Source organism: Stegodyphus dumicola, chromosome 6 (genome assembly GCF_044657685.1).
Source record: "Stegodyphus dumicola isolate Sdum_Otavi_A_Nest chromosome 6, ASM4465768v1".
NCBI classification, from domain to species: domain Eukaryota; kingdom Metazoa; phylum Arthropoda; class Arachnida; order Araneae; family Eresidae; genus Stegodyphus; species Stegodyphus dumicola.
Window position 1 is genome coordinate 198,322,246 of NC_140773.1, and position 15,359 is coordinate 198,337,604.

The 15,359-nt window shown below is 30.8% G+C and overlaps 1 protein-coding gene across 1 annotated transcript in view; it reads left to right on the forward strand.

The window, feature by feature from the left end:
- Positions 1-9,545, forward strand: part of LOC118186105 (tetratricopeptide repeat protein 28-like) — an 82,454-nt gene extending 72,909 nt beyond the window's left edge. The window contains exons 19-22 of the mRNA XM_035356129.2: positions 3,037-3,113; positions 4,672-4,789; positions 4,893-5,000; positions 7,212-9,545. Of these exons, the coding sequence (XP_035212020.1) occupies positions 3,037-3,113; positions 4,672-4,789; positions 4,893-5,000; positions 7,212-9,238 (2,330 nt within the window). The 3' untranslated portion in view covers positions 9,239-9,545. The remainder of the gene's footprint in view (positions 1-3,036; positions 3,114-4,671; positions 4,790-4,892; positions 5,001-7,211) is intronic.
- The last annotated feature ends 5,814 nt before the right edge of the window (positions 9,546-15,359 follow it).

Consider the following 15,359-nt stretch of genomic DNA (forward strand, 5'->3'; position numbering starts at 1 on the left):
TAGTGTTTCTGGTGTGGCATTACTGGTGCACTTGCTTTGCATTATTCACTACAGTGATAATTATTTCCATGGCTTGTGTGTAAGTGCAAATTTCAAGCTTATTGAATGCTTCATTTTGCATTTTGAGTGGCCAACAGTGTAATGTTTTTCAGTACTTTGTTGTGAAAAACGTAATTTTTATCATTTTATTGCAGTATTTTATATAATGATGTGGTGTGGATTTTTTTAATTATATTTCACTGTTATTTAATGTTGATAACATCTTATAATACATAATTTACCATTGGACAAATTCTAAAAAATTCTACAGCACCAGTGTATCATATCTTTTAGAATTGTCACTAATATTAAGTTATGACTCAAAACATTCTAAATTATGCATTTCACGCGTTCACATTACTTATTTTCTGTACTTGTTTCATGTTCAGGCAAGTAGCACATGTATATGAAAGCTAAATGATTGTGTTCATTGATGTATGGACTGTTGCAAGTTCAAATGCTGTGTCATTTTGTGCAAAGATCTCCATTCTTATATTCATCAGTTATACTCCAGATAATGTCAATATGAGAGACTGACAGCATGAATATTGTTTTTTAATTGAAATGCAGTGATTGTATAATTTATTCCTTTGTTCATAATTTATGTGTTCAATCAAGAGTGTACTACCTCAAGTATAGTTTAATACTTAACCGAGATTTACTTATGCTAATTTTTTTAATTAATTAGATTTTTAATTTTGTTAGTAAAGACAATACTTTGATTTCAAATCTTTTCTTTCATTCATTATTAAAGGTAAAATTTCTTTATACTCAATTTTTTAATTGCTTAAAAGTATGAAGAATAAAATCTATTTTTGTTAATTTATTTATTTTTTACAATTTTCTTTGATTATAATGTCATGATAAATAGATCAAAGTAATTGTATGAAGAGTTATGGAAACAAAAGAAAAAGACATTCCATCTTCTATATTGAAAAAAACATTCTCACGTAGCTTCATCATAGTATAGCCAATCTACTAATGTATTTTCATGGTTATCCAGTTTTAGCAACTTTCATATGCTCTCATATGCAGCAAATTTTGCTGAAGGGCAAACTCCAAAACATAAGTATGGATTGATGCTCTCTGTCCTCATATTTTCAGAACTTTTTTAACTGTGGTTGCACATAAGGAAATTATCATGATTTAAGGCTGGTAACAAGAATTAGGTGTTTTGAAACATACTGTATTACCTTATTACAGTAACTTTATTACTGTATTTAAACAGTAACTTTATTACTGTTACTTAATGAATAATTTCTGAAGAAATTGTAGCATAGCTTACACACACACTAATGCCTTGAATAAGTGCTAAAAGTCCTTTCAGTTTCTTGAAAAGTGAAAATTTGAATTCAGTTCCCTTTTCTCAGTAAATAAATAATAGTTTTAAACTGTTTTAGATAAGAACCTTTTAGAAAACTTGTTACCATTTCACTTGTGTATAAGATAGTACTATATATATAGCTATGCATTGAACATTAAGACTTATACCTGTATTCAGCCTTTTCAGTGAAGCAGGTTGTCTGCATGGTAGTGCTTAAATTACACCGGAGCCTGGCTCTGGTGCTTCTGAATTTTTAAGATAAATTACAATTTTAGTCGAAGCGCACCGGAGACCTAAATAAGATGAGCTCCGGTATTTCTTTTTATAAAACTCAATCACAATTTAAATGGAAAATATTTAGAATTCCTAACGTTTTAATTTAACTATAAGCAGACTTTGCAATACTCTATTTTCCTAGAAATACGAACTCATGAGAACATGAGACGTTCAAGTAAAGTCCGCTCGCTGACATGCGGAAACCTTTCCCTTTAAGAAGGGCAGTAAATTTGGGGAGTTTGTTTAGGAAAGCATACATTTCTCGCCATGCCATCATATCTAGTGTACTGTTATCAATGCTTACAGTTAGTTATCCTTGCAGGAAGGAAAATTTGTGTTCTTAAATATGCGTTAAGTGACAGCGAGTACAATAACAGTGAAAATACTGAGATAAACTGCTCAAGCACGTCCTATACATCGTCTTCCCACAGCACCCACTAATGGAGGGGAAGCGTGACCAGCAACTTTACATTCATCCTTAGGAGTCAAATTCAGGACTCATTTTATCCCTGACATACATCTGCTTATTGGCTATAATTATATCAGCAGAGAGCCGCGGTGAAAGAAAACATTCTCTCTCACCAAGATTCCCCTCATTTTTTGTTTCCACCCACCCATAGCCTCATTCTGTTTTGCCCCGGAATTTTCATCAGCTATATTTTAAGTATATTTAACTTTTGTGATGATAAAACAACTCTCCCTTCCCCCCCCCCTGCGATCAGAGCTTAAATTGGGCTGGAACGCACCGGAGCCCTGAATAAGAAGGCTACGGTACTTCTTTTATGTAATTGAATAACAATTTCAGTAGAAATTTTATCTCAAAAATTTTATTTTAACAATAAAATTATATTAAAAATCGCACATTAAATTTCAATTTATCTCTTTACTTTTTATTTAATTTTAATTATTTAATTACTTCAATCTTTAATTATTTCAATAAATAATAATTAATTATCTAATAATTATTAATTAAATAATAATTAACTATTTAATTTAAAAATTATTGATGAGTTTAATAGTCATTTTATTTATTTATTTACTCTTGTTCCTCTTTGCTGACGGTCTTCCATAGGGCTCAGGCACATCTCATTTTAGAAATGAAGCCCTGCTGCATGGTTATATTTGGACTTTTTTTTCTTTTGTATAATAGAAATATGAACTTATTTCCCTAGAAATTCGTTCTCGTATATGAAGAGTTTCAGATTGCTTTATCATAATTAACTTCTGTGGCCAAACATTGAATGTACTGTTTGTTATAGTATTACATGTATTCATAAATTTGAGAATAACTTTCAAATCTGTAGCAGAGCTTTTGTAGTATATATGAAAATTAGAAGCTCAATTTTATTAATAAAATTAAAATATTCATATTTCACAAATTTTTTCCCTTCATAAAGGTCTATCTTCAGTATCTCTGAATGCAATTACAAAACTTCTTTCTAGTCCTGAATATGCAGATGATATTATTCAACTGGTAAGTGATGAAGGTTTATTGTTTTTATTTAAGCCTATTGAAATTTCCCTTAATCTTTTCTTGGAAAACATTTAGCTTTTATATAATAACAAGCAACTAATATTTATATATCAAGTAAAGAAATTTATTTACCAATTTTAAAAAAATATATTCCAGTATAATTGTATGAAGTACTTTTTTAATATATTTATTCAGTATATGGTGGAACCTGTGTGTCTGACCATATATTTTTGTGAAAGAAGATACATTTACTTACATTGATTTATACTAATACTAAACTAACTTTCTTTAAATTAAAAAGTATGTTATTATTCATTATTAATTTTCCTATTAGTTCAGTTAACATTAATGTCACTTGCAGCAAATTTTCTGATTTATTTTCTGATTGATCTGATAGTTTCTTTTCCTCTCATGACAAAAGTACTTTCAAAACTAATTCAGACTTTCCCTTATTCTACTATTCAAATTTCAGAAAATTAGCAAGAGTTAGTATAAAACTTGAGCAAGTATAAAAGATGCTTCACCAAGAAGCAAAATTCTAAGAGCTCTTAAAGTTTAGAAGCATGTGTTATTTTGTGCAAAGAAGAATGAACTGCAGCTATACGTTTTCATTAATTCACTTATATTTGGAATTCTGAAAAGGCTTATAGTATACCTAAGTCTTCTTGATGGTATCCATCTTCATAGACTTTAAATGTGTTATTGCACTGAAGGAAAAAATTACCACAATTTTGCAATGGATAAATTTTACTCTAAGCAATATTTACTTGTTAGAAGTAATGTATCATCCCTCAACTATTGTTTACTAAAATAAATAATATTCAAGGATATGTATATATAATACTGTAGCTTAATATCTTTCTCTCTTTATATATATATGTTTATTGAAGAGATTAAAATGGAGCATTTTAAGTGCTATCTGTTGTTAAAAAGTAATAAATAAATAAAACAAATTTTGTGAAAGTATGAAAATATTAAAGGTGTGTGTATTAAATAAAATATATAAACCATAGGTAAATGGGATTCTTGTTCATCTTTAAAAATGAATATATAGTTGCTAATTTTCTTTTCTTTAAATAAAGAAGTAAAAGTTTTAACTAATAATACTTAAATTAAAATATAGTCATAAGAATTAGTCACCGAAGTAACGTTTCAGGCAGTAATTTGTGCAGTGTTCTGTACTTGTATGTGTATTTATTAGTCTTTAGAACTATCAAATACATTTATAAATATCCAAATCTGAAAATAAAAAGGTTACATTTAATAAGTAAAACATCAATAGAATCTTTAGGACTTTTAAATATTTGTGCATTTTAAGAATACTATTTTGTAAAATGTATTTAGCTCATACAAATGAAAATTCTTCACACCATTTAATACGTTATTTTCTCTTTAAAAAAAGGTGTAAGATATAATTAAATACATATTATATTTAATTTTATATTATGCAGTGAAATAATATATATAAAATATTGAGCAAAAATATCTTTTCTTTTCACCATGCATTTTCACTGTTAAAATGCAATAACTAAGAAAGAAATATAAATGTATTATCTAGATCCGTCAAGTTATGTCTCAGTTTCTCCACAAGGATCAGGATGCCGACAACATTGAGTGTTCAGTTAGCGTTAGATTATGGAGTATACCTGGTTGTCATGAATTGTTAGCTTCTTTAGGTATTAAATCTTACTTTACTTTAAAATAACATAATATATATGAAAAGTAATGAACTTTTTTAAAAATGCATCTTAAAAATATGACATTGCATATTATTTCTAGGATTTGATTTAATGGAAGTTGGGCGTGATGAGGTCATGCTTCGTATGGGAAAACAAGCCAACAGGAGGACTATTCAGTTTGCCTTGCAAGCATTACTTGCAGTTTTTGGTAAAGTTTATATTATAATATTGTAGTAATAATATATCCTGTGTTTTATGTTTTGCGAATGGTAGTATTTATTATTAGATTAATATTCTTTATTTATACAAGAATTAAAATCTTAAAATAGGACAATGGCATATCAAAAATACTTTTCCTTCATGAGAAACATCTCTGTCAATTTATACTTTTAACAACGAAATATTTATTACATATAAGAGTAGAAATATCCACTGTTATAGATCTTGCATAATTGTCATTGATTTACCCTCTGTAGCTGAATTATGGGCATGGAAAATGCTAAGTTTGAAACATAAGTATTCTCCACGAATGAGCAAAGTGTATGATTGTGCTGATTTTAAGACTGATGTATCACATGAGCTTCAGAAGTTATGCTGATACTACAATCAATTAATTGAGGCAATTGAAACTATGCTGATGTCACATGTTATGTGAGCTATGTCAGCCTTTATGTACTACTTGCTGAAGCTGTAAACACATGTACGGTTTTCTGTTTATTTTTATTAAAAACTGATGTAATAAATACATTTATATAGCTTTCAAAGAAGCATTTTTTAATAAAAAGTTATAATGGAGATTGGCCATATTTACTTATTTGAGAATTTTCATAAAATCATGTTCTCTGTGCAACTGTAATTTTTCAGTCACTCATGGCAGTCATGACATTTGCAGGTGGCATATACAATCTAATAAATGCCAGACTGCATGGAAATAAAATCTGTTTCATAAAAAAATATTTATAATTCTGTTATATATGCAGAGCTTTTATTCTATAATTTCTGGTGAAGCACAATGGAATATAATGTCCAAAATTCAGACATCTAATATGCAGAATGACATAAAACATGTGAAGAGTTCAAATTTTCAATTTTGCTTTAATACTTAATAAAACACCTTCATTTTGAAGAAACAGTCATCTATTAGCATAAATCTGCATGATTAATAATTTATGTATGAATACTAAAATGCATGGTAATCTTTTGTATTGACATTAAGCTTGGCGATGATTACAGACTTTGCTGATTGCACGCCAAAGTGTGAGTGTGTTGACATGAAGAAATTTAACAGATTTTTTTTTTCCCTCATAGGCAAAAAATAGATTTTTTAAATGATACTCCTAAGCCAAAGCCAAAAGATTACTTTTAGTGCTGTTTGAAATGAGAATAACTGATTTGCTATTCAGATAAGCCAAGGACCAGCGCTAGAGCTTTTGTTGCTGCACTGAGCATCAGAATTTAGCAGATACAAAATTTTTAAAGTTATTCACTAACATGCTAAATGCATTTCTTGTGCATAAAGTGAAATCATTTACTTACAACATTCTTTACCACCAGAAGTTCAGCTGTAAAGAGCGAGTTGTTGCATGATTTTCTGCGGATCTTGTTAGGGACAGTAATATGAGAAAAGTAATTCCTGTAATCGTACTATGAGAAGAATTGAAATCTATTAAATAATATGCATTGAAATTGGTTGTATCACATATACTAAATTCTCTTGTTACAAATTTAAAGCCCTTCTCCCTGCTCACTTTAGCACTCGGATTCCCCATACCTACATTTTCATCATATCTTGGGCAACTATGGTATTAATTTGCTAAATTATCATAAAAAGTTTCCTTTTCTTCATCTATCTTAACTTATGTTGGAGATAAGCAAATTTAATGCTAAAATTAAAGAACTCTCTCTGAATTCTAATTTTATATGCTCTTGAAGAGACTGCTTCAAAATCCAAACCCAGATGTCATATTCTTTTGCTTACAATAAAACCTATACCCTCAATATGTTTTTTAGGATGAAAAGGTCCAACTGTTTCAGCAGTAAATGCAAAGCCTTGTTTATATAAAGACAGCACTGTAACATACTAGAATTCTTAAGAACCACTGAATAACCATTAATTTGTCATGATACTTATAATCTAATAATAGTTTAAGTTAAATGGTTTAATATAGCTGAGTTATTTAACAGCATTCATAATTTGGGTAATATTTTGAAAGTTTGAAAAAAATGCTGAAAGTTAAAAAGTGGGAAGGAAAATTTCTATTAAACTTATATTTATTAACTAATAGTTAGTAAAAAAACTAAATTTCTCTAACATAAATCTTGGAGAAAAGGAGTCTGGCTTTGTTTATTACAATTTTTTTTAATGGAATTAATTATAATTAATGTAATGATATTAAATAAATATTTAAATTTTATTTAGATACTCAAGAAGCTGCAAAAAGCTTGACTTTAGAAGATTCAAGTTCCCTTGAAAGCTTGGATAGTGTGCCTAGTGATACCAGAACTGTTTCTCCCCCACCTGCAGCCACAACAACTTTGGCATACCCTACATGGCGTCCTGTCATTGGTAACCAAGTCCTTGGCAGGAGTAGTACAGGGGCATTTAGTACATATGCTCGTACTCGTGGAGAACCAGATGGCCGTACTGCAACTATTGGAAGTGATCAAAAAGGCAGAGAAAGTGACACATTTACTCCAAGTCCTGTAGACACTATGAAACCTTATGGAAATAATCAAACACAGAAACAGTCTCCACAACCAAGTCCTCATTTAGCTATTAATCTTTCTCACCAAAGCAAAATTCGATGTATGTATAATGATAGTCCAGCCAGTGATAATAATGGCACTCGTCCTGACAGTTCTTCATCTGCAAGTTCTGCCACTGATTGGGATTCAGGACAGTCCACTGTCAGAAGGCAAATCACAGCACGAGAGGTAGAACCTGTTCCAGTTAAAGATCACTCAAGTTTACATTCGTATTCTGGTCTTAAGAAAAGTGTATGTAATAATCCATTAAGTGTAAATCATTCAAAGCATTCCTCTGTTAACTCTTTAAATGGTGATAATGAGATATCAGAATCTCATGACAATTCAGAGTTTGACTTTTCAAGCAATAATTCTGATGTGGGAAATTTCTCGACACAAGTGCCTAACTTCAATCTTGCAGCATCGAGTGTTAAGAGTGAAATGAAGAGAAAATCTTGTATGTTTTCTACTGTTGTAAATAAAACTATAAGTAAAGACTTCTGCAGGAAGGGTGGATCTAAAGCTGATCAGGAAAGACATTATTATAAAAGAGCTAATACACTTAGCCATATGGTAGAAACAAAGGCCCAAATCCATCAGTCAGATACAACAAATGAAACTTTTCAAGCTAGTAGTGAAACTGGAATTTATGCTCCTTGTCTTGAGGGAAAAACACAAGAAAATATTGACATTCTTGAAATATGTGTGCCATCTACTGTAGGTTGTAATGCTCGTGAAAAATCTATATATATGCCACAAGCCTTTCATAATAGTTTAATTGGTAAAAAGGATCATAGTGGTAAACACATTTTGAACACTCAGCTTAGACATTTAAGCCAGGAATTGCCAATTTCTGATGTGTATCATGATCGAAATGTAGGCTTAGGTTTAGCACCATCACTTTCAAAGATTCTGGCTACTGATAATATTAATGTTTTAAATGAAGATAACTCTTCTGAAACTGGTCATAGTATAGCCATGAATCTAAATAGCAATCTGAAACATATCCCACCATGTCAGAAACCTCCCTTGCCTCCTAAACATCCACCAATACCATATAGTCATTCCCATACGAACCATAGGAATTCAGCAAATGAAAATTGTCCGAAAGATGAAAGTTTTAAGAAAACGGTTTCAGGTATAAATTCTATAAATTGTGGTGTTCGTGATCAGGGAGATGGAGGTTCATTTACCGATCTGAGTTGCCCCAGTCAAAACCAGGATTTATTTCCTCCATCTTTAAAGGTGTTTTCTTCCTTTTTGAACAGCATTGAAAATAATCAGTTACCAAAATGTCATAATAGAGATAATGGTAAAAAGTCAAAGTCTGAGATTCTGCAAACTGAAAATTTACCTGCATTTAAAAACAAAGTTGTCAGCTCTGTAGATTCATCTCCTACTATGGATGAGAGTGTTCATAAACTAGACTGTAGCAAAAACTTTTCTCATTTTAATAGTGGTTTTGAGTCTAAAGACCCTTCTCTTGTTTCTTCTAATGATTCGCTAAGCTTGCAGAAGGACGGCTGGACTTTAGACACTAATAGAAACCTATTTACAAACTCCACCACATCAGATACAGAAGGAAGTGATGTAGATAGTTCTCCAAAAAATATATCCACTGTTAAAAGGAATCCTAAGCATGTATTATCGCCTCGTTGCAAAGTTCCTGAAAGCCCTGCATGCAAACCATCTACTTGTTAACCGTGCACCATTTTGTTACATAACATTAAAATATAAGGTTGTTTCCTCATTTATCTATAAATCATGATTGTACATAATGTGAATCTCTTTTAAAATTATTGTTTTACAATTTTTTTACAATGTAATAGTTTAAACATGTTTATATTTTTGATAAACATATGTTTTCTACAAATTTTCAATGTTATATATATTTTTATAACTTTTTTTATAAATTGTTGAAAAATTGATAACTTTCATGATTGAAAATGTTAAAAGATAAAAATTTTGCAAGATCATCCTTTATATTTATTAAACTTGTTCATAAGTTTGTTTCGTGTATTCATCTCAATTTATGACATTATTTCCTTCATTTTGCAACACTTTCAAAATATTTTTTACTACACAAATTTCACAAAAAAAAAAATAAAAAATCATCTATATAATTTTAACAGAAAAGCATTTATTAATTTTTCCCCCAGTTAAGAGTTGTAAGAGTTTAATAGATATCGTAAAAATCTTTTTATGCATTATTTAAAATTAATGTAAAATAGTAATTAAATTTTAGAACATTTCATAAATTGTTTTAATGTAAAAAATATCCATACCCATTTCTGATTGTTAGTTGTAAATTCTTTATATTTACCCTAAAAGTTGCATCTTTTTAGCTTTAGCCAAATTTTAAAATTTCTCGCTTTCTTTTCATGATTTGATAGTGTTAACACAAATTAGCTGAAATATTAAGACCTCATTCTTAGTATACTATGTGAAAGCAGCTTCTAAGTACCAAGGGTAAGATTTCAAAAGCTTTTGAGGAGCCAGTTACCAGAACACAAGCAGATTTTTTAACTCATTTAAGTTGTGAGGATTGTACTTTTGCATATGTCTACTGTTTTGAGACCTAAAAGATAATGCTCCAATATGCTATCCAAAATATTCTGAAACAATCTGTGTTGTACAATGGGGTGCATTGTAGTGTTGAAAAAGATCAGCTACGTGATGAGACTAGAGCTTTGAAAATGAACTTAACAATGCTTAAAGTATAAGAATGTAATTATGACCTGTTTAAATAACCAGAAAGGATTTTCTAGCAAAATACTGTCTAAACGACTGCATTCTTTCTACAAGCTTGTTTTAATTTCCATATTCTGACCTAAAGAAATAACACTCACTTATTCAGCTATTTAAATAATGTAGCAAACGAATTAAATGGACAACTGACTTTCTACTACTTCATCCATATACCAGTGCCAATAATTTGAATTTAGCACATTAATTATCAATATGTGTGTCACCATACCACTTGTAATGCCTTTGTTATACACACCTTGTTAAAGACTTCATTTGTTTTGACTTCATTTGTTTCATATGGAAATAGTCATACTGATCGCCAGTGTGTGACATAATTATAAATTTTTTTAGAATACTTGATTTCCTAATATGTATTAAGTACCACATTAATTGCTTTTGAAAACCCTTATAACTTAACGTTTCCACATACAGAAGTTACAAAAGTTTAAAGTATCCTTCAGAATTTCTAATTGTAAGTGCAAAATACTTAAAATACAGCAAGTAAGAAAACATATAATAAAAGTTTTATATAGTCCCCCCCCCAAAAAAAAAAGATTGTGGAGCAGTGAAAATAATCTTTAGAAAACATATTCAATATTTTTATCATTATAAGAAATAGGTAGCTGTTTAATAATTTATGGATCTATGATTAAAGATTTAAATTATAAAGCAACAGTTATCCGATTTGAAAGTGTTTAAATGTTTCAACTATAATATAGAATAAAGAATTATAAAAGTATTTTAACCTTTCTAAGTTGATTTACTCCTGGAAACTTTAAACCAAAGTAAAAGTCTCAATATATTTAATTTTGTTCATTCAAATTACAAAATAACTTTAAAATTACATATAATAGTTATTAATATCAATAAAAGTAACTGAAAATCTGGAAAAGTCGGGGAATCTCATATGGTGCTTCCACCAAAAACTGATTTTTACCCCAATGTTTGAAGTGATCACTTTTCTTGATGAATTATGTATCGCATGAGTGTCATTCAGGCAGCTGGCATATAGCCAGTTTTCGCAGCTCAAACCAGAGTGTCTTTTAGAAGGGCAAAGCAAGTTTCCTACAACTTTGGTTTCCAGTAACCTTAAGAATCGCATGCGCATATGCGGTGCATGTTGAACAAAAGAAAATACATTTCTCATTCGTGTATAAAACAAAATTGGTTCAGTCTTAGTATACAGTACACACATGATTTGTTGACATTTTCATGAGCAGTAAACGAGTCATTTTGGTGTTGGCAACGATTTGAAAATTGTGGCCAAGGCTGTACCATGTACTAGAATTTTGCCACAAAATCTAAGTCTTTTTTTTAATAAATGCCTTATCTGTCATTTCACAGTAAAATAAAAAAAAAAAAAAAAAAACCAGTAACGCGGATAGACTGGAATTCTTCACTACATGAATAGACCGGAGTTTTCTTTATTTCGCAGATAGACTGAAATTTTCTTCTTCCCCCCCCCCCCAACCTACGCAGGTGTGGATAGACTAGAATTTTCTATTTTCTTCACCTGAAAAAGTCAGGGAATTTCATTCTTCTCTTAGAGTGGCAACCCTGTCCCAGGTTTGGTAGTCAGTGAAATTATGTGCTTTTCCGTAATTTTAGCTGCTTTATTTAAATGAATATTTATAACTGGTAATTGCATCTGTTATCAGCCGATAGATAGCATTGTAGAAAAGCTGCCGATACGGGGCACATGATATCAATCGAAAAGCGAGAGAATGTGATTAAGGTTAAGAATGTTCTGTAATGATATGTATATATTTACTGTAATAATAAAGCATCTATAAAATGCAAGAGTTATCCCGATTGAATGAAAAGTGAAAGCCCAACTTAAACCCTAGCTGTCTTAAGATTAGTAACGGAGATTAAAGATAACATTTCAGAAGCGGAATGATTGATTCAAGCACGCATTGAATGACTCGCGTACCAAGAAGGGGTAAGTTTCGTTTTTAAAGATTTGAATGCATGTGAACTGTAGAATAATTCTAACAGAATTTAGAAGTATAGAATTATGTATTATGGAATTATTAATTTTATGGATGAGAATACAAAGAAAGCTTTAGATAAAGCAAAAACGAAACGTAAAACTTTAAGAAGGTTAACAACACAGATACTTAACAGAATATCTGAATTATTGGAACAGGATATGTAGATACAAAATCATTAGAAGAATTTTGACATGAATCTACAAGAAAAAAGCAGATCAGATATTTATGTTAGATCTAGAAATTGAGAATTTAATTCCTGAAGTATCTGATCTGGAAACAGAAGTCGAGAATACAGAGAACGTATTATCTACGCAAAATCGAAAGTCAAGAATTATCTCCAGAATTCAGATAGAAATAAGGCAGATTTGTCGTTGAAGAATAATTCTTCACTTATTTCAAATAGTGAACCAGACAAACCAAGAATAAATTTGCCGAAACTTCATGTACAACCGTTTGAGTGTAATTTAGAGAAATTTCAAGAATTTTGGTCACAGTTTGATAATGCTATTCACAGTAACGAACGCTTATCTAAAGTAGATAAATATAATTATCTTAAAGCTTTCTTGAAAGGACCAGCCTTAATTAGTATTCAAGGACTATTGGTATCGGAAAATAATTATGATTTAGCAGTTGAATTGCTTAAAGAAAGATACAGGAAAAAAGAAATTATTGTAAGATCTCATATTAACCATTTGTTAAATTTAAGTGCAGTAAAATCAGCTTCGTATTTGAAACAGTTAAGGGAGTTATATGATACAATAAAAACTCAAGTGCGGGGTTTACAAACTCTTGCTGTCGAACTGAATTCATATGGAAGTTTGTTGTTTCCACTACTAACCAAACTTATTCCAGATACAGCATAGAGACGATTCTTGGAATGTAACAGAATTATTAAAATTTCTTAGAAGAGAAATAGAAACGTGAGAACGAGTATTTTTGTTTCGACAAACAAGGGAAAATAATGAATCAGTTAAAAGCATAGACTATAAACTGTCAGTTAATAAATTTTCGGAAAAGGGGAATAGGTTTTAGAAGTTTAAAGGTAAGCAGCAAGATTCGGTTCCTAACGCAATCGCAGTGAGTAGATTTCAGAAAATTTTCATTTTTTGCAATAATTCTGAGCACAGTTCGAAAATTGTGATAAGGAACGCGAACAGAGACTAGAAAATTTGAAACGGAACGGGAGATGTTTTTTATGTATGCAAAAAAATCATATGGTCCGTTTATGTAAATTAAAAGAGCGCTGCTTGACATGTAAGCGTAAACATTCTAGCTTGATTTGTGATGCCAAATGCCTCCCGTGTCAGAGAGTTGCAAAGAAATGATGAATGACAAAATGAAAGATCAAAATAGTGTTGCGATGAATCATGATGGATTATCTGAAGTTTCAACGTATTTGAAGAAAGCAATAATTAACGACAGTGAACCGATCGAATGTTTGATAGGTACTGGAAGCGCTGTCAGTCTATTAAGATTTTCGGTCTTTTCGAAATTACGATTACCAGTGCAACCGGAAACAAAAAAAATTGTTTGGAATCGGGAGCGTAAATCACGCATCTACAACGACCTTGGGAAAAGTTCATGTCTCACTTCGAATCGACAAAATCCAAACAACCGCAAATTTGTTTATTGTAAATGATGAGGTACAGCCGTATGGGAGAGATATTTTAAACGATCAAATGTTGGCTTATGGGAAAATAGGGGATTCGTCTAACATATGGTATGCTACTAAAATTTAATTCGCGCAATTGATTGCTCGAAGCTCAAATGACGGATGTGTCGGTAGAAGAGACAGCCGCGCCATCATAATTAATACGCATGCGCATAAGAAAAAACGTTCGCTCGCCTCTACCCTACACACCCCTCCTGCGAGCAACATTTTTTCAATACAAAAATGAAATACAGTCAAAAGTCGTTAATCCGGACTCGTCGGGACTTCGGCGAATCCGAATTATCGATTTTTTCCGGATTATAGATCATCAGTTTAAATCTCGTAAGATGGCATGCAGAAATTCTAAAATTAAAAATATGAAACCGTAATTTATGAAATAAAGAACAATTATGATCTAAAGGGTATCAAAATTTACAAAAAAAAAAAAAAAAAAAAAAAAAAAGCTTAATATTTATTTGTTTACTTTATTAAACATTTCTCTCGATGTAAGTTGTTTAAGTTGCTTCATTTTATGTGATAATACTTTCTCTTTAATTCTATAAAAAGACATAATTTCTTGTTCAGTTACAAAGTTCCGCTGTTCAAGTCCCGTTAATTGCTGTGCCGAGAATACCGACTAACATGTCAATCAAAATTTTTTCGTCTTCACTAACCTCTCTGTCATATTCTTCATGACTTTATCCATTTTTTGCAGCAATTCCACTTTTTGTTTGTTGGACATCGAAACATATTTTCGTTTTGTAGATCTTTTGGAAGTTCCAGCATCGGAAATTCTATTTGACATAATCGAAAGTTCAAGTTTACTTTTATAAAATTGCTTTTACAGTCTGCAAAAAATAATAAGCGGGATCCAATTCAAAGATTAAGGAACAACGCAATCATTAACATTAACTGAAATAGATAATTAGATAATTTTAGCTTACACCGTCCGTTATACATTAAACGCGCAGGCGAAAAGGTATTCTGCACTTGCGGACACGCATATGCGCAGTAGTCAAGGTCTTACGCGCACGCATAAAAAGGCTGTGCGCATGTGCTAACGCGGCGCATGCGCAGAAAGTTTTTAGCTTTGAGATTATGGGTATCCGAATTAACGACTTTTGACTGTACAAACAATATAATACATTACATTAAGAAATTAAGGGAATTATTTTCAATGTATACATTAATTTTTCTTCACTGACACTCTTAGTAAGAAAATCTGCAATCATATTATCAGTTTGTGAATATTCCAACTTAATGACATTGTCCTTTGTTAAGTCCTTCATAAAATGGAAACGTAAGTTCATTATGTCTGGATTTCGTAGAAGATCTTGCACAGTTGATCCACTGGATGGCAGCTTGACTGTCTGTATTCAAGACCACTGCACCATTAAAAAATTGTTTACATTTTAATTCTGATAATAAA